The sequence below is a fragment of the Pelodiscus sinensis genome, chromosome 24, assembly GCF_049634645.1.
Source record: "Pelodiscus sinensis isolate JC-2024 chromosome 24, ASM4963464v1, whole genome shotgun sequence".
Lineage (NCBI taxonomy): Eukaryota > Metazoa > Chordata > Testudines > Trionychidae > Pelodiscus > Pelodiscus sinensis.
In genome coordinates, this window is record NC_134734.1 from 19,618,504 (window position 1) to 19,637,588 (window position 19,085).

Genomic DNA, 19,085 nt, shown 5'->3' on the forward strand with positions numbered 1-19,085 from the left:
GGGAGAGAAAAAAAAATCAGCCTCACTTTTGGTCATACACATGGGTCAGGGATATTCAGCTGTGATCTGCTGCATCTGTCCTGGATCTTCTACCGGATGCAGGGCCAGGAACGACCACTTAGCTCTGGAGAGGGAACTGAAGAAAGAGGGTCCATGTGTCAGGAAGGACCTAGCATGGGGTTGGACCAGGAGGTCAGGAATGGCTCAGGTGTAACGCTGACCTCTCAGCCCGTTGTATATATTGCTTTCTCTGCTAATGAAACTTCAATATCAGTCACCCAAAAATCAATGACCTAGGGCCCTCCCCATCATGGAGACTACACTGACAAAACTCACGAAATTTCAAAAATTATCCCCCCCCCCCCCCCCCCGCTCCTGGCTGTTGCATTTTGAGCCTTCTTATTAGTTGTCTTTTTTAGCTTTAAGGGGTCACATTTTCAAGCTTTTCTCCTCAGCCATAAGGGCTAGGAACTCAAATGAACACTGGGATTCTCGCTAATCCCAGGACTCCAAGCGCTGGGCGTTAAGGACAGAAAACCACCATCTTATGGTGAGACTCACAATACAAATGGAAAGTCAGCCACACCGCCCCCAGCGGCCTGTGTTATTACATCCTTCTTTTTGTTCCACCAACATTTTAGCCACTCTGGGCTGCAGCATGTCACATTTCAGCTGCCTTCTTTAGGAGACGTATTCCCCTGCCAAAACGAGCCCATTCATAAGAACTTTCCCCTAACTCTCACTTGAAACGATCCCCGAGGAACAGAGGAATCCCAGGGAGTAGTAGGAAGTGGTATTCTGGTCTGCACCACCTCCCACTGCTCCCATTGGCCACGAATCACGATCCACTGGCATCGATAACTGTCATCGCTGAGACCTGTGGAGGTGCTGGTAAATATAGTGATGGTGGCCTGCCACGGGGCTTTTCTGCTGCCCTAGATTATCCCCTCAACACACATGGTGCAGGGAGCTGAGGCACAAGATGTACAAAGTCCCAACAACGTTTACCCAGAAGCCCCCAGGTCCCTGTGCCCTCTAGGGCTGTGTCTACATTGGCAAGATTTTGCGCAAAAGCAATTGCTTTTGCGCAAAATCTTGCCGCCTGTCTACACTGGCCGCGAGTATTTGCGCAAGAACACTGACGTTGTAATGTACAAAATCAGTGCTTCTTGTGCAAATACTCTGACGCTCCTGCTCAGGGATAAGTCCTCTTGCGCGCGCAAGAGGCCAGTGTAGACAGGTAACATCAATTTCTTGCACAAGACAGCCCGATGGCTAAAATGGCCATCGGAGCTTTCTTGCATAAGAGAGCGTCTACACTGGCACGGATGCTTTTGTGCAAAAGCAAATCTTTTGTGCAAAGGCACATGCCAGTATAGGCGCTCTCTTGCGCAAATACTTTTAATGGAAAAACTCTTCCGTTAAAAGTATTTGCGCAAAATCATGCCAGTGTAGATGCAGCCGAGGTGTAGAGCAGTGGTTCTCAACTCATTTCAGTCCATGGACCACCAGGCCAATCAAAAAATTTTCGTGGACCCCTCCAGCACATGTAGCACAGGATGAACAACACAGCAACCACTCAGCATGATGGCAGCAGCTACACTGATGCTCAGAGCCTCAGACGGAAGTTACTGGCCACACAACGTGGTTGAGTCCAAGGTGATGCTATGGATGACTTGCTGCGTGCTTGTGAACACGGCGTAAAACAGCCTAACGGCAGCACCTGCTCACACCGTGTGACTTTGGACAATGTTCCTGTGGACCACCAAAAAAGTCACCATGGACCACCAGTTGAGAACCACAGGTGTAGAGAGACGTTGCATGCTGCCCTTTGTACCTGCAGTTTCCTACAACGAGAGACATTCTTTCCCACATACAGACTATGCAGCTGCGTAGGACACCTGAAAATCTGGGGCACCCCTGTGTCTTAATATCCATCCATCTGCCTCTTCTGATCCCTGTTCTGTGGTTCTGCTTCTTTCCTCCAGTCTCTCCTGCTACAGCCCTTGCTTAGTTCCCATTGCTTTCCTTCATGGGTTATTTGCAGTCGGGCAGGAGGCTGGACTAGATCACCCAAAGGTCTAGAAGGGAGTTAGGGGAGTCTGAACTTGACAGACCATAAGGTTTGCCCAGTCGGTCCATTGCCGTTACCTTCGAGGCTGAAGATCCTGTCCCCTAAGGCGTCCACGATGTCGTTCAGGGCCGCCTCATCCGTCACGTTGAAGAAGTATTTCTCATCAGGGTCGCTGGCGATATATTTGATTTCGTTGATGAAGGAGTGGGGATCCTGCTGGCGGCGGATGTAGTGACCTAGGACCTGAGAAGCCAAGGCTGTTGAGTGCATCACTTTTGCCTGGTTACTCACAGTCTAACACCCACTCAGGCTAGAGGGGTCAGGCGAGAGCCCCTCAATGTGAGCTGGTTGGAAAATACGTTTGTCTTCTCCCAGTGGAAATTGCAATTTGGAAATCCCATTACAATGCCTCACGGGAATTGTAGTTCCTCTGCCTTTTGTTCCTATTCTTCCCTATAGACCAGGGTCATGGGTTGGACTCCTTCTCCCATGATGCACCAGTTTACCCTCTTCAATCTAGCAGTCACATAATGGGAGTCGTTGGCTATGGTGCAACATGGGAAATGTAGTTTGCCTGCCTCCTACTTCCATTAGGGATGTAAAAACCCCCTAAAATAATTAACCAGGTAAACAATTTGTGGGTGAGGGGCTGCTCCGGCTTGCTGCAGCCACGGGTGGGGTCCAGCCAGCAGGGCGTGCCACGGCTGCAGGACTGCTTCAGCCAAGCCTGCTGCGGCCATAGGGCTGCTCCTTGTCACAGTTGCGAGTTGGGGAGTGCTCCAGCCGGCCGGTTAACTGGTTACTGGGAAAGCAGGCTGATAAGCCTATTGCTTACCAGGTAAATGGTTAACCTGTGACATCCCTAACTCCCATGCTCCTCTATAGTAGGCTTACAAAGGGTTAGCTTTTTAATTGGCATTAGATGTCAAGCTATCCACTTTGTATATTGTGAGATGTGATGCTGACAGTTTGGGTTTTAATCTTTATAAAGCCTTCGCTTTTTCAATCTCAATTGCATTAAATAATCATTGACGGAAAACACCCTCCCCCCCTATGTCCCATTTAAATGGACAAAACGTGAAAAAAGTGCTTCAAAACAAACATTGTATTCTCCATTGAAAGTATAAGAAACAAAAATTGAGTTCAGTTAAGACCATTTATCGGCTGGTAGTTGCTGGGTGGACTACATCTCCCATGATGCACCAGTCTTTCCTCTTGGAGACAGCAGTTGCATCTTGGGAATCGTTGGTCATGGTGCAACATGGGAAATGTAGTTCAGGGACCTTGTGTCCCCATTCTCCTCCTTGGCCCAGGCTCTGGTGTTGAGAAGAGTTGATAGAGGAAGAGAAGGGAGGTTTCCCCAAACAAAATGCCTCATCACCATCAGCCAGTCCAGTGCATGAGACTCAGACAAGCTAGGCTGACGAATTCGCACAGCATTAGCCCCCTCCCCCACCACACTGAATTCGTGGGCACTGGCGACTCACCGCAATAGCATAGCGTGTGATGTTGCGTTTCTTGCATTCGACCAGGGCCGCCGGCAGCTCATCCCCATCATGAGACTCCCCATCGGTCACCACGATCATCAGTTTGGTGGCTCCTTCCCGGCCTCCCTTCTCCGGGCTGAAGGCTTCCGAGCTGCCACAGCAGAAGGAGAAGATGGAGAATGAGGTTGTAATTCTGACGGAGACAGAGTCACGTTCTGCAAGATGTCCAGTTCCTAATCCCGTTCAGCCTCTAGGGCCCATGCGGGCTGTCAGTGTGTGGATCAGTTGCGCTGATGCCCACGCTGTGCTAGGGGCTGTACAAACCCACAGCAAGAACCCTGCCCTGATGAGCTTACAATCCAAAGAGAACAGACAAAAGGTGAGAAGGGAAACTGAGGCACAGAGAAAGGCAGCCACTCCCCCAGCATCCCCCAGCGGGTCAGTGGCAGAGCTAAGCACAGAACCTTCTGTGCCATGCTTGAACTGGGCTGAAACTAGTGTTTCCTCTAAGCAGAGTGCTTGCAAGTCTGCCCAGGAGTGATTCAGATGCTGCCCAGCTGATTAGCAGAGCACCTACAGCCTCCCATAGCTGGCACCATGTATCTCTACTGGTGGTGCACATCTGCCCATGCTTTGGTGCATGTAACAAACTTAATTCCACTCTTACAAACATAGGAATATCCATACTGAGTCAGATTAAAGGTCCATCCAGCCCAGCATCCTGTCTTCTGACAGCGACCAATGCCAAGTGCTCCAGAGGGAATGGACAGAACCGGGAATCATCAAGTGATCCCTCCTCTGTCATCCATTCCCAGCCTCTGACAAACAAAGGTAAGGGTCACCAGTTCTAGCAGCCATTGAGGGACCAAACCTCCGTGAATTTAGCTAGTTCTTTTTGGAACCCTGTTAAAGTCCAGGTCTTCACAACATCCTCTGGCAAGGAGTTCCACAAGTTGACTGTGCACTGTGTGAAGAAAAACTTCCTTTTGTTTGTTCTGAAATTGCTACCTATTAATTTCATTGGGTGATTCCTAGTTCTTATGTTATAGGAACAAGTCAATCACTTCCTTATTCACTTTCTCCACATCAGTCATGATTTTATAGATCTCCATCATATTCTCCCCCAGACTCCTCTTTTCTAAGACGATACATCCAAGCCTTTTAAATCTCTCTTTATATGGCAGCCGTTCCAAACCACTAAACACTTTTGTTGCCCTTTTTTGAGCTTTCTCCAATGCCAAGATATCTTTTTTAAGATAGGCAAACACATCTGTATGCAGCATTCAAGATGTGATGTACAGGCAATAAGATGTTCTCTGTCTTATTTTCTATCCCTTTTTAATGATTCCTAACATTCTGTTTCCCTTTTTGACTGCTGTTGCATGAGTGGATGTTTTCAGAGAACTATCCACGATCACTCCAAGATCTCTCTTGAGTGGTAATAGCTAACTTAGTCCCTATCATTTTGTACGTATAGTTGGATTATGTTTTCCAATGTGCTTTAATTTGCATTTATGAATATTAAAATTCATTTGCCATTTTGTTGCCCTGTCACCTAGTTTTGTGAGCTCCTTTTGAAGCCCTTCACGGTCTTAGCTGTCTTGAGCACTTTGGTATCATCTGCAAATTTGCCACCTCAGATGTGTCTAAACTACAGGGTTTTGTCGGCAAAAGTGGACTTTTGGCAACAAAACTAAACCTGCGTCTACACTGCTGCTGAGTTCTGTTGACATAACGTTGACAGAACTCGGCAGTTTTGTCGATGGCGGTAAACCTCATTCTACGAGGAATAACGCCTTTTCTCGGCAGAGTTCTGTCGACAGAAGGCGTTACTGCATCTACACTGTCCTTTGCGTCTACACTGTCATGTCGACAAAGCGGCTTGCTTTGTCGACAGAACTGGATGTAGTCTAGACGCTCTTTGACAACAGAAGCTTTGTTGACAGTATCTGTCGACAAAACTTCTGTCGACAAAACCCTGTAGTCTAGACGTAGCCCTCATGTTTACCCCTTTCTCCAGATCACTTATGAATATGTTAAATAGGATTGGTCCCAGGACAGACCCTTTTGGGACACCACAAGTTTCCTCTCTTCATTCTGAAAACTGACCATTTATTCCTGCCTTTTGTTTCCTATCCTTTAACCAGTTATCAGTCCATGACAGGACCTTCCCACTTATCCCAAGATAACTTATTTTCCTTAAGAGCCTTTGGTGACCTTGTCAATGGCTTTCTAGAAATCTAAGTACACTATAGCCCTTCCACATGTTTGGGGATCCTCTCAAAGAATTTTCGTAGCTTAGTGAGGCATGATTTGCCACCGACAAAGTGAAACCCGCTCGATGGGGGTGGAAGTATTTTGTCGGCAAAAGAGCCGACATAGAGTGTTTCCACACGCTGACTTTGAGCAACAGGGCTGTGTCGACAGTGCCTTGCCTATCGACAAGACAAGTGTTTCTCAACCAGTCATATGAGTACCTTGAGGAGTACTCGAGAGAAGTCTGGGGGTACACAACTGAAATGTGGAGAAAACTGAATTTTTGTTTGAAATTTTACAGCGCTTTATTGTTTTTGTACTTTTTACACCCAAAAATGTCATCGCCCGCTGGGCGATGATTAAATTGTTTAAACAAATGTGTTGCAATGGTAGAAAAAAAATGTGTGTGTCTGAAAACTGTAGGTACTGGGGGTATTTATAATTGTTTTTTTGAAAAAGGGGTACTTTATAAAAAAAGGTTGAGGAACACTGGTATAGGCATCCCCTTAGGGTTGTTAAGACTGGACCTTCGGGTATGTCTACGCTATTCAGCTTTTAGTGACACGGTTCTGTCACCACTGCCCTGGTGCTAACAGTCCCACAGTATGGGAATGCCGTGTGTTGGCCCTTTCCCCGACAATTTCCACCCCCAGCGAGCGGGTTTCTGCCCACAAAGCCGCATTCCCATGTGCACTGGCCACCGCCAAACTTTGTCATTCATAGGTTTTTGAAGCACCCATGAACGACAAAAGTTTTGTCAATCAAGTGCAAGGGGAGACATACAAGACACTTAAGAGAGGAGTGAGAACTCATCCTGCCTGGGGTGAATCTCTCCTTCCCCACACTGTTGGGCTAGGTTGTTAACTGTTGTTCTCCACTCCTGAGCAGGCTGCACTGTGGTGGTGTCAGCTGCAAACCTGTGTTGGGCTCCCAGTTCTATATAAGCAACAAGATGCTTCGCCATCTTCTCCCTGCAAGAGGCCTCCTGTTCTCTGGGAGGAAATACCAGGAGACCAACATCTTCCAGGGTATCTGGGAACGTTCTGCGCCGGGAAATTCACCCCAAGGAATATGGCGCTGAAGGTGCTAATGCAGCGCCCACAGTTAAAAATCCACTCCTCCCACTGCTAGGAGAAATTCCCTCCCAGCATTCCCCATACCAGGCCTTGTGGATAGCGAATGCCGTGCGGGTCTCCCGGCCCTCCTGCCGGCTGATGTTCTTTGCTGCCTCCACCACTTCTTCCGCGGTCTGGTAATCCTGGAGGGTCCATTCGTGGACAGCTTTCTCCCCGTATTGCAGCACCCCCACCTGGAACGGAGAAGGCATGTTCAGTGGCGCTGCAGGCAGTTCAGAGCCACATTGTCCCTTCCACGTGTGACCACTGGGGTAGTAAGGGCAAGGCACTGAACTGGGGTTCGAGAGGCAAGAGCTCACTGCGTTTTCCAGCCAATCTTCCCCTTCCAGGTGGGGTGAGCCCTGTGTCACCGCATGAGGGAGCAGCCTGTTTTGTCTCTCTGGTTTGGGGTCATTTGTCTGAATTTGAAGCAATAAAGTCGGGATACAGTGCAGCCTCCCAGCACTAACAGTTATGGTTTTATCTAGCTTGTGTGTGTGTGTGTGTGCATGCGCGCACACCCATTATTTGGGTCATTTAACAACCAATCGGATCACAGTCCTTGAGCAACACCCAAGACAACCAAAGGCTTATTAAAACCAACAGGTGCCAAGCCCTTCTTCCAACTCAACAGAAGGAGCAATCAAGCCCTTTTATGCAGTAAAACCAGCTGGAGGTTAGCGCCCAAGGCACAAGGCCTGGTGGCAGGTCAGAGCTAAGCTGTGTCTGTGCACTGGAGGGCTGCAAAGGCAGGGACTAGTGGTCACCAACCAGTCGATTGGGATCTGCTGGTAGATCTTGGAACCTCTGACAGGTGATCCTGAGAGGTTTGGCCAGGAGGCTGTCAAGTTCCGGCACTTCATCTGCCCCTCTCAGCTCTGCCGTGCTGCTCCTGCCCTCTGCCTTGGAGCTATCCCTCATTCCTGGGAATCTCCTGTTTGCTGTGCGGGACACAGGAAGATGAAGAGGTGGTGCTGATGTCAGGGTGCCCCTCCCTCCACCTTGTACCCCATCTCCACAGAGCAGAGTGGGGAAGGGATGGAGAATTTGCTGGCTGCTTTTGGGAGGGGTGCAGGGCCAGGACAGGGGTGAGCCTGCCTTAGCTCCCTGCACCACCACCCAGAAGCCACCTGTGGTAAGCGGTGCCCAGCTGGAGCCAACATTCTGAACCCTGGCCCCAGTCCTGAACCCCTCCTGCACCCTAGGCCCCTGCCCCCAGCCTGATAAAAGTGAGGGAGGAAGGATGGAGTGAGCAGGGGCGGGGCCTCAGAGAAGAGGCGGGAAGGAGGCGGGGCCAAGGTGTTTAGGTGTGAGATAGATCCTGGATTGTGCTTAAATTCAAAAAGTGCTTAACAAGATTGGGGACCCCTGGCCTAGAAGATCAGCTGTGGGGGAGGGAGACGCAGCAGGAAGGAAGGAGAAGCAGCTGTGAGCGTGATCTGGGGGGGGGGAAGCAGGTGAGACGGAGCTTGTTGGGCACAGCACTCGCTGGAGAGGCCGACGGGGAGTTGTCTGAGCAAGGACACTGCCTGCGCTTTGTTTCTGCCGCACTGGGGAAGCCGGGACACCTTGGATGTGTTTTGGGGGAGAAAGAAGAATAGTTCTGACTCGTGGCCCTGAACTCTTCCCCTGACGGAAGCTGCCCGGCGTGGCCCGGCTCCCTGGCTCACCGATTAGCTCAGGTGCGAGGCTGCAGACCGGCGCGGGTGTGTATCTCAGACAGGACGCTGCGTTGTTTGCCCCTCTCGTGAACAGCGAATCCTCCAACTGGAGGGTAATCCTCTCTCGTTTGGCTAACGTACGAATGCGGCACAGAGCAAAGGGGAGAGCCAGGACACTGCAGTCCTAGGGGCGGACTGGAAGATCTGCACACCGGGAGCTAACACAACCTGGGCCAGGCCTTTGTCCAAGGCACTGATGGGAGGAGCAGGCCACTTGAGGCCGCATTGCTGTCCTTTCCGTAGGTTGGCGAGAGCTGAGCTAGCAATAACAAGGCTGGCTTTTGCCTGTGTGACTCCGATGCACCCTGCCTTGGAGAAGGTTTTGTGTTTCAGCCCTGGCATGTGCCGACTCAGCAGAGCGGGTGTTCTCCACCTCGCCCTCCCTCAAACACACACGGCAAAGCTCAGACTCTCTTCCTGCCTCTTTTCTTGAAGTTGCCTGTTTCCCACGGGTGGGGTTTCTTGGTGCTCTCCCCACAGGGACACAAAGCCCGAGGAGGTGGGAAAACCGGAGACCAACCAAAGTGGAACCAGAGCGGCCTGTGCCAGCCGATAGGACTGGGCTAATGCCAGGGTCACGGTGAGGAAAGGCATTCTGAGAGTACAGCGGTGGGGATGGGCAAGGCATTCTGGGAATGCGCTGAAGACAGGGCCTGAGCGAGGCTGACGTTTGGGGGCAATGTGGAAGAGAGGGGCTGGGAGCAAGGAATTCTGGGAGCAGGCTGGGGTCAGCGCAAAGCAGGGCATTTTGGGAGCAGCAGGGCAGAATGGGAGGCCCGTTAGCATCGCCTGTCTGGAGCGGACCTCCAGCCCTCACGGGAGCTGCTCAGGGGGGTGTGTGCGTGTGGCTCCTTTCAGGATCGGGCCCTTGGAAGGGAATCGGGGCCCGTTGGGTGGGGAGGCAGTTCTTCACCGCAGTGGCCCTGAGTCAGCCCACCCATCCCCGTGAGTCAGCCCTGGCCCCACGACAAGCCGGCCACACTCACCGTTTCCTTATTTACTCATCCTGAGGATGTGGGAAGGGGGAAGCGAGCGGCTGACACTGGACTAGGAAGCCTGTTTTCTTTTATCTCCTTGGGTGGGGGCAGGAAGGAGGGGGGGGGTCTTCGGGAGTGCCATGCTCTCAGCACCACGGTAATGCACATCCGTGGAAATGAGCCCTTCTCTGCACAGGGACGTCAGCCACCCGGGAACATACACAGAGGGGACAACTCCCAGGGGGCTCTGGGGCTGGAACACCCCCGGAAACAAAATGGCGGGTGCTTAGGGTTGCCAGATGGTTTAACCAAAAACACCGAACACCCGCTCCCCACCCCACCCCCCCCAAAAAAACCCACCGGGGAAAAAATTCTGCTGAGAAAGAAAAAGGGGGAGAAAAAAGTTGTTATGCAAAAAAAAAAAAAAAAAAAAAACCCTGAAAGTTGTTAAGCAACAGGCTCTGGGTCAGACAGCCCCCCTGCAGAACCAGGTAAGCACCCGGAATTTTTGCCTCCTGGCCGGGAAAAAATCAGAAAATACCAGACATTTTAGGAGTCCAGTATTTTCTGATTTTTTTTACTGGACAAGAGGCGTAAATACCAGACTGTCTGAATCAATACCAGACACCTGGCAACCCTATCGGGTGCTCAGCCCACTGTCCCCAATGCTGCTCCTTGAGCCACAGCTGTTTGGTGGAGGAGCATGGGGGAGAGTGGACAGCAGCAAGATGCAGGCAGGTGGGGTCTTTGGGGAGACAGCAGAGCAGGGGTGGGGCCTTCGTGGGGGGCGGGGTGGGGCGGATATGTCCTCCAGCTTTCCTGGAACTGGCCCCCAAGGCTAGGGCTCCCCCACACCCACACTAGTGCTCCAGTTCCCCTGCTGCCATCCCACCAGGCTGGAGCGCGCGCACACACACACACACACACACACACACACACACACACACACAGAGTCGAAAAAATACTTCCATTGATCAGATGAAGTGTTCAGATGGATTTTTATAAGCAGAGGTTGAGAAATATTGATTTACACACACACACACACACACACACACACACACACACACACACACACACACACAGAGTTGAAAAAATACTTCCATTGATCAGACGAAGTGTTCAGATGGATTTTTATAAGCAGAGGTTGAGAAATATTGATTTACACACACACACACACACACAGTCAAAAAAATACTTCCATTGATCAGATTTGAAGTGCTCAGCTAGGCCAAAGCACAGCAACTGCTGTTTGAGAACTTAACACTCGATCTGGGGATATTGGCCTTGTCTATTTCGACATGTGACGTTGACAATTTGGCTGTGTCTAGACTGGCATGATTTTCCGCAAATGCTTTTAACGGAAAAGTTTTCAGTTAAAAGCATTTGCGGAAAAGAGAGTCTAGATTAGCACGGACACTTTTCTGCAAAAGAATTTTTGTGGAAAAGCGTCCGTGCCAATCTGACGCGCTTTTGCGCAAAAAAGTCCCGATCGCCATTTTAGCCATCGGGGCTTTTTTGCGCAAAACAATACTGTGCTGTCTACACTGGCCTTCTTGCGCAAATGATTTGCACAAGAGGGCTTTTGCCCGAACAGGAGCAGCATAGTATTTCCGCAAGAAGCACTGATTTCTTACATGAGATCGTCAGTGTTCTTGCGGAAATTCAAGCGGCCAGTGTAGACAGCTGGCAAGTTTTTCCACAAAAGCAGCTGATTTTGCGGAAAAACTTGTCAGTCTAGACACAGCCTTTGTGTTTTAATGGTTACAAAAGTTTAACATGCTGAATCTCAACATCGGTCATAATTATTGTCTGATACTGTGTCCTTGTGTAACTGCCTCAAATTTCCACAATGGTGAAAAATGAAAAGATTAAAACTCAAAAAAAAAAAAAAAACCTTAAAAAATAAACATCAACATTAGCAGTCGAAATTATTTAAAAACTCGAATTCTGCCATGCTTAGTTATGTCTTTGCCAGAGGCTTGAACTCCTGCAGTTATCCTGGCTGCCCAGAGTAGACAAGATTTATGACATCCTAGTGTCAATCCAGAGTCACTCCAGTGCGTGCAACATGGCTGCTCCGGATTGAGTCCCAAACTGAATCTGGCCGGCACACTCACCTGGATCTGGTTAGGGTCGATGAAAAACTTGCTCAGGATATTGCTGAGGAAATTCTGAACCTCATACCAGGGATAGATGCTGTTGGAGCCATCCAGGACGATCACTATATCCATGTAGGTGGAACATCCTGGAACACAAACACACACACACGGCAGGTGGATCATCAAGATGGGCACTGACGGGGGGATCGGGCACCGTGGACTTTGCGGCTTTACTATACAGACCTGGGGCTAGCGGGAGTGTCCTGCTGTTGGCAGCAGGGAGCAGCTAATTTTAGCATATTTTTTTACAGGGGCAGTGCGGTGTAGTGGTTAGAACAGGCAGGAGGGTGCCACAGTGCTGGGGATGAGCCGGAGCCAGGACTCCAAGCTTTTGTGCCCAGCTCTGGCAGACTATTTGTGACTCTGTGGGGACAGTGGGTGTAAGAGTGAAAGCAAATGTTGACCCCCCTCAGATCCAATTTCTACCCCCGGTACCTAAACAAAGGGCCCCGAAGACTCAGCGGGATGTGGCCGCGTGAGACCCCCAAATAAAGCTGTTTGCTTCTTTTCCGTACAACATGGAGTCCGAGGGCAGCAGTGCATAAGAAAAGCCCTCAGACTCCATGTTGTATGGAAAAGAAGCAAACAGCTTTATTCAGTGGCTCTCCACAGAGCTAGCTGCTATCTTAGCATCTGGATGGAATATGGTTATTGATGTTGTCATTCTTGTGGGAATACAGAGAAATAGGACTGTGCTTAATGTGTCCCAAATGAGGGGGCTCTATTGAAACCATGTTGTTAAGCCAGGGGGGAAAGGGGTGGGGGGAGGCAAAGACATCTCAGCTAGCAGACTGCAAAGCCTTTTTAAGGATCTTCCCTGGACTGAGTTAACCTGTCCACCCCGTTCAAGCTAAAACAAAAGGAAAAACTCTGTAGCACTGTAAACACTAACAAGATGGTTTAATAGGTGATGCTTTTTTGTTATGCTCAACCAGAGCTAGAATCAGTTAGGGTAAGACTGTGGCTATGTGTCTACACTGCAGCTCTGGTATCCCAGAAAAGCTATGCTGCGTCCAAGCAGTGTGGAATAATTTCGGAAAAGCAGACACATTCTTTTGCCGTCCCTGTAAACTTTGTTGTGCGAGGAAGGGGAGATGTGCTGAAAAAGGAGGTTTTTCCGAAATTTGGCACCGGGTAGTTGGGCCAAACTTCAGAAAAGCCTCTTCTGGAAGAAAAGCGGAAAAAGAAACGCAAATGGCGGTTTGCGATTTGCGTATCTTTTTCCGACTTTTCTTTGTAGTGTAAACACAACCTGTGTTTCTGCCCTGTCTGTAAAAGGTGAAAATCACGGAGGCCAGGTCTACACTAGGGTGAAAGTCCAACTCCACCACTGTGGGAGGTGGATGTGATTTAGCGGGTTCTTCTTAGACAAGCCAAATCGAACCCTGGAAAATCGAGCAAGTGCACACAAGCCCTGAGAGTGGAAATTGTGCAAGAGGGGGCAGTGGTTCTGCCCAGCTGACAAAGAGCAGAAAACCACTGCGACAGTGATGTGCAGAGGTCACAGCAGAAAGGCAGGTGACTGACAGCTGGCGAATGAAGGGTTGGTGGGGTGTAATGAGCAGCCAGAAAGGAGCAGCACACGAGTGCAGAAGCAGTGGAGAAAGTAAGGTGCCTTTTCACCCCCACCTTGCTGAGGGGCGGGGTGGGGGGGGCAATTCTGCAGATACGCCTCTGAACTCTGGATCTGCACTAAGGGCAGCAATGGGGCATGGGGTGCAGAGAAGGATCAGGCACGAGAAAGGGACTGTTGGGTCGCTGGGTTAAGAACCTGCGGAGAAAAGGACATAGCCCAGCCTGCTTGGGATGGGCCTTTTACTCAGGGTTTAGGCTTGTGACTCCCGTTTGCAGTCTGTGCTTGTGACTCCCATTTCCCCAAATTAATACTGAGTTACTTCCTCGCTTTCATGACAAGTTTCTTTTCTAAAATCTGATTTGTCAATTTCATATGTGTTCACTTTTTTTGATTGTATCCCTTTGGTATATATGGCCCTGGCAATTTTCTTCCACAATTTGATCTGAGGAAGTGGGTCTGGCCCACAAAAGCTCATCACCTAATAAACCATCTTGTTAGTCTTTAAAGTGCTGCATAGTCCTGTCTTTTGTTTCAGCAAGACCAGACTAACACGGCTGCATCTCTATTATGTTTCCACGCTCAGGCGCTGTGCTTGCGAGCGGGGAAGCATGGCCTCCCAGGGGCGCCTGGAGTTGATGTGTAAATTTCACGTTACGGGGCTCGAGCCAGTCCTGTGCTGGGTGGATGGAGAGGACCCCCCTGGGTATTGAACTCGGCCCTAGCTGCTGCGCCAACTGGCGGAAGGATTACACTTGCACTGCCAGGCTTTGCAGAGCCAAGAGGCCAGCAACTCCCGCTCCCCTGCTCCCAAAGCTGCTGCGATACGGAGTCCAAGAGTCCACACAAAAGGGGGGAAAAGCCAGCAGGCTGCATTGCTCACACGCCCGAGAGCCCCCGCAATGCAGCCAAGTCCTGAGCCAGACAGCAGCCGTCCTGACACCGCACCAAGACTCACGCTCGGGGTGAGATTTATCCCACCCTGCCGCACACAAATACTGGGAGCAAAACACTCGCAGAGCCAGACGGCTCCCTGTCCGGACCGACTCCATTTCTACGCACGCCCCGCAGCCGGCGCGCCACCTACTCTGGGCCGTGGGGGCGATGGTGCCGGTCGGCTGGAAGCTGCCATCCACCTGGGTGCAGATGCCCGTGCTGAACAGGGAGGTGCCACATTCCTGGGACCAGAGGGGGGCGCAGGCCTGCCGAGGAGAGGAAGAGGCAAGTGAACCTGGTCCCATGGTGCGTCTCCATTATTCTGTCCACAGAGCTAAAAGCCCCTCACCCCTTTCTTCACTCATACAGGAAGCATTTGCCATACCAGAGCAGAGCAGTGGTTCAGCTGGCACAGACCGGGGCTCTGTCTAGCCCAGTGGGTCTCAAACTTTTTGGCCTGTGGCCCATTCCACCCAATGCAGAGCTTTCTGCGGACCACCAGCCAACCACCCATGCTGACAAAATGGGTGCAGGAGGGGGCTGAGAGTGGGGGTGGTGCTGGGGGATGGGGAGGTTGGGTGCAGGAGTGGACTGGAGTTGAGGGTTCTGGGTGGGAGGAAGGGTGCAGGAGCAGGTCTTAGTGGGAGGGGTGTGTGGGAGGGGTCTGGGCACGAAGGAGATGGGGGGCACTTACATGGTTCTGTGCCTCTCACTGCTCCCAGGCACTATCCCGGCTGCTCCCATTGGCTGCGATTCCGGCCAATGGGAGCAGCAGGGAAAGCCTCCAGGTGAGCTGTTTCCTGCGCTGCCGTTCCTCCAGCCGGGGGAGGGGGAGTGGCCGTGTGCAGAGCCTCTTCCTTCCTCCACAAGACGGATCTGGCCCGTTTGGCTCCTCCCTCCCCCCCGCAGCAGGAAGAAAAGCCCTCGGGCGCCATGTTGTACGGAAAAGAAGCAAACAGCTTTATTCGGTGGCTCTCCACGGAGCTAGCGGCTGTCTTAGCACCTGGATGCAGGGCATTCTGGGAAACGCCCGAGACCAGCGCGTTCTGGGGCCAGAGGCAGCTGGTGCGCCAACCTCGCGCAAGGGGCTGCAGCGTCAGCACAAGGGGGGGACGAGTCCTGAGCCCGCAGCCCACCTGGAAGATGGCCGCAGACCACACTTTGAGACCCACTGGCCTAGGCCCTTTACACCACCGACAGGTGCCCTGGATTAGCCCAGCCTCCCATCTGGGTCACTCCTGCCCCTGCACACGTGTTGGAAGAGCCCAACGTCCCATCCCCAGGGCAGGGAGGGATGGTGAGCGCCCACCTCGGAGGTGCCTCACACCCTGCTGTACTGGAATAGGCTGACCGGCCAGGCCTCGTTTCCCTGACGAAGGCGCCAGCGACACTTAGTACTGACTAGCGACCGATGGCCCGAGAGACCCACGTCCTCGGGATTTCAACCCGGGCGGGGCACAATCAGAGCCAGGGTAACTCTCCCGTGGGCCGGGACTCTTGGATGTTGTGCTAGACTCCACATACAAGGCTTTTCCCTCGTGTGAAACCAAACGATGACCGGGATGACAGCGAGAGAATTAGTGCTAGACTCCGCTTGCCTTTCAAAGCGCTTCCGGGCCCACCTCTCAGTCGTAAACACGTAGAACCCAGTTAATTCAAAACAGCCACCGCCTGCTCTTACAACAGCTGCTAGGTTAGTGTCTTTCTGGGAGGGAGTTTGGGTGCAGGGGGGAGCCTCTGGAGGGGAGTTTGAGTGTAGGAGGGTGGTCTCGGTGGGGGAGTTTGGGTGTAGGAGGGTCTCTGGGGGGAATTTGAGTGCAGGGGGTATGGACTCTGGGGGGACTTTGGGTGCAGAGGGGTGGGCTCCGGGGGGAATTTGGGTGCAGGGGGGTGGGCTCTGGGGGGAATTTGGGTGCAGGGGGTATGGGCTCTGGTGGGGAGTTTGGGTGCAGGAGAAGGGTTTGGGCTGGGGGAAGGAATTTGGTGCAGCAAGGGATTCTGATCTGGGGCAGGGGGTTGGGGTGTAGAAGGGGGTGTGAAGTGCTGGCTCTGTCCAGGAGGTGCGTATCACTGGCAGCTCCCAGCCGGTGGCACTGGGGAGTGGGACAATGCGTCTCCATGCCTTGCCCAGGCCCGTAAACACGGTCCCTTTACAGGGGTGTCATGGGAGGCTGGGGGGCTGGAGGAGAGCCCAGCATCATGATGGCTTTGACCAGGACCGAGGATGGACTGTGTGTGCATGTTGTGTGTGTGTGTGTGTGTGTGTGTCACTGCCCGTGGGAAGGTGCCTCCCAGCCCTGCTGCCCACGGTTGCCCGTGGGGGCCGGGCTGGCTCTGAGGAGAGGCTGACTCAGTGTGCAAACAAGAGCAAGACCGCAGGAAGGCCGGGCGGCAGCGCGCCGGGAGGGAAAAGCGACACAAGGGGATATTCATTCCTCCTCCCTCCTGACCTGCCTCATGCTGCAGGGCTGGATGTGAGAGGAGGCCGGGTGCTCGGAGCGCAGCCAGACCCTGGAGCACAGAGGCCGGCTGAGAGAAGCCCTGCATGATCTTCCCCTCAAGACCAGGGGGCTCAAACTCCCATCCCGGGGCTTACGAGCTTTTCCATAATCCGACCTGCGCACGGCTGCTGGCATGTGAGTCCCTGCGGCCGTGGGGGGTTGGTCGTGCCTTTCCCTCAGTCCTGTCCCTGCTCTGCCTCCCCTCGCCTCTTCCTGCCCCTGCTCCGCCCTCTCCCCCCCATTACACCCCTTCCCTCAAGATCCCTACCCGCAAATCCATCTTTCCTCCTCTCCCCACCCTGCCCTCCTCCGAATTGCCTCCTCCCTCCATCTCCGTCTCATCCCACTGTCCTTCAGGATCTCTAGGATGCTACTTGTCACCCCTCAGCAGGGCTGTGTCCCAAAGCCCAAGGGGTTTAGGAGCATGCCCCCCCACTGGGCTTTCAGTAGGACGTGTGCATCCGTCGCCCTCAGAACACTTTGGCAAGTCCTCTCTGCCATGCTGGGCACGTTCACAAACCTGTAACTTCGCCCAGTGTTAACATGCAACTTACGCCCCCTACACTGAGGTTTCAAGACTCACATGGAAAATCCCCCTTTTAGCCAAGGCTAGCCCAAGCTGAAGAGACAGTGTGGCCCAGTGGGTAGGGCACTGAACAGGCAGTCAGGATTTCTGGGCTCTATTTCCAGCTTTGACCTGGCGTGTGGCCTTGGGCAAATCACGGCACCTCTCTGGGCCTCAGTTTCCCCTCCCATTCGTTGTCTTACTGAGACTGTAAGCTCTTTGTGGAAGGGGCTGTCTCATTATGGGTATGTATGTCCCTGGCACAAGGGTGATCTCCCCAGATGCCACTGCAGTAGGAAGCTTGGGGGGGGCTGAGTTTGTGACCGTGCGGCTCGCAAACACAGGGTGGGAAAAGGCACGTCATGGAAGTGCAGCCTGTGGGGCTTTTTCCAGCTCCTGGGCAAAAAATCGGCTCACCACAAAGCCATCCCCTCGGTTGTCCACGAGCGTCATCCCAAAGTGCATGTTTCTGATTTGGGTGGAGACGTTCCGCAGGGCCATGTCACCTACACGAAGCGCCGGGTGGCAGGAGGAAAAGCAAACAGCGTGTGAGTTCCACCCCCGCCGGGATTGCTCGCTGAGCTGAGCTGAGCTGAGCTTTCTGGCGGCGCAGAGGGGCGGTGGGATTTCAACAGGCGTGTGGCACCTATTTCCCTTTAGCACAGGGGTGGCCAACCCGCGGCTCACGAGCCGCATGCGGATCTTCAAAGAAAAAATTGCGGCTCCCACACTCGCGGCGCTGAAAGGGGCAACGTGTTCCTGTCTGCACGGGATGCAGGTGCAGACTTCAAAATGACCACCTTAAAAGGGCAATGTCTGCTCTGTTCTTAAAAGGGCTGCGACCAGGGTTTTTTTTTTTTTTTTTTCTCAACAATTTTTTTCCCTTGGCTTTTTGCGCTGTATCCACCACTATTTTGGCTCTTTGTCTGTAACGGGTTGGCCACCCCTGCTTTAGTGCCTTAGGAAGCCCTACCCTGATCACATTCCCTTTCAAAAGGCTGAGAGGTTTCACACCCTGCCCAACCCCGAGAGGCGGGGTGGACAGATTTAGACCAGTGTTTCTCAACATTTTTTTTTAATAAAGTATCCTTTTTTCAAAAAAAACAAAAACAAAAACGATAACTACCCCCAGTACCTACAGTTTTCAGACACACAATTTTTTTTTCTACCGTAGCAACACATTTGTTTAAACAACTTAATCGTCGCCGGGCAGGCAATGACATTTTTGGGTGTAAAAAGTACAAAAATAATAAAACGCTGTAAGACTTCAAACAAAAATTCAGTTTTCGCCAAATTTCAGTTGTGTTGACGTACCCCTCAGACTTCTCCCGAGTACCCCTAAGGGTACTCGTACCACTGGTTGAGAAACACTGATGTAGACAATCAGCTCTCAGGCATGAACGTGCCAGTGCAGTTAGGAAGGTTATGTTGGCATTAGGGTTTGCGGGTGGATGGCAGAGTTGGCATCAGGACTGGGGGGGCTGGGATGCCAGTACTCCAGTTGTACCCCACTCCCCCCGCATTCCAAATCCCTTGGGGCAAGTTTGAAAAATTCAACCCAAACAGATTGGAGCCTTCAGAGGCTGTTACCTAGATTAACCTTGGCACAGGTAGAGCTGTTTCTTTCAGCCAGGACACACTTGTACACGTCCCCCTTCCGGTTGTCAGCTGTCCCATCCCAGGGCGCCCCGACCAACATCCTGTGGAGGAAAGACCAGCAG

General features: G+C 52.1%; 1 protein-coding gene across 1 annotated transcript in view; it reads right to left on the reverse strand.

Moving 5' to 3' along the window:
* ITGA10 (integrin subunit alpha 10) overlaps nucleotides 1-19,085 on the reverse strand; it is an 80,320-nt gene that overhangs the window by 31,184 nt on the left and 30,051 nt on the right. The window contains exons 3-9 of the mRNA XM_075908365.1: nucleotides 18,955-19,064; nucleotides 17,782-17,870; nucleotides 14,450-14,564; nucleotides 11,748-11,875; nucleotides 6,978-7,126; nucleotides 3,562-3,712; nucleotides 2,152-2,317 (exon numbers count right to left, since the gene is read on the reverse strand). Coding sequence (XP_075764480.1) covers nucleotides 2,152-2,317; nucleotides 3,562-3,712; nucleotides 6,978-7,126; nucleotides 11,748-11,875; nucleotides 14,450-14,564; nucleotides 17,782-17,870; nucleotides 18,955-19,064 — 908 coding nt within the window. The remainder of the gene's footprint in view (nucleotides 1-2,151; nucleotides 2,318-3,561; nucleotides 3,713-6,977; nucleotides 7,127-11,747; nucleotides 11,876-14,449; nucleotides 14,565-17,781; nucleotides 17,871-18,954; nucleotides 19,065-19,085) is intronic.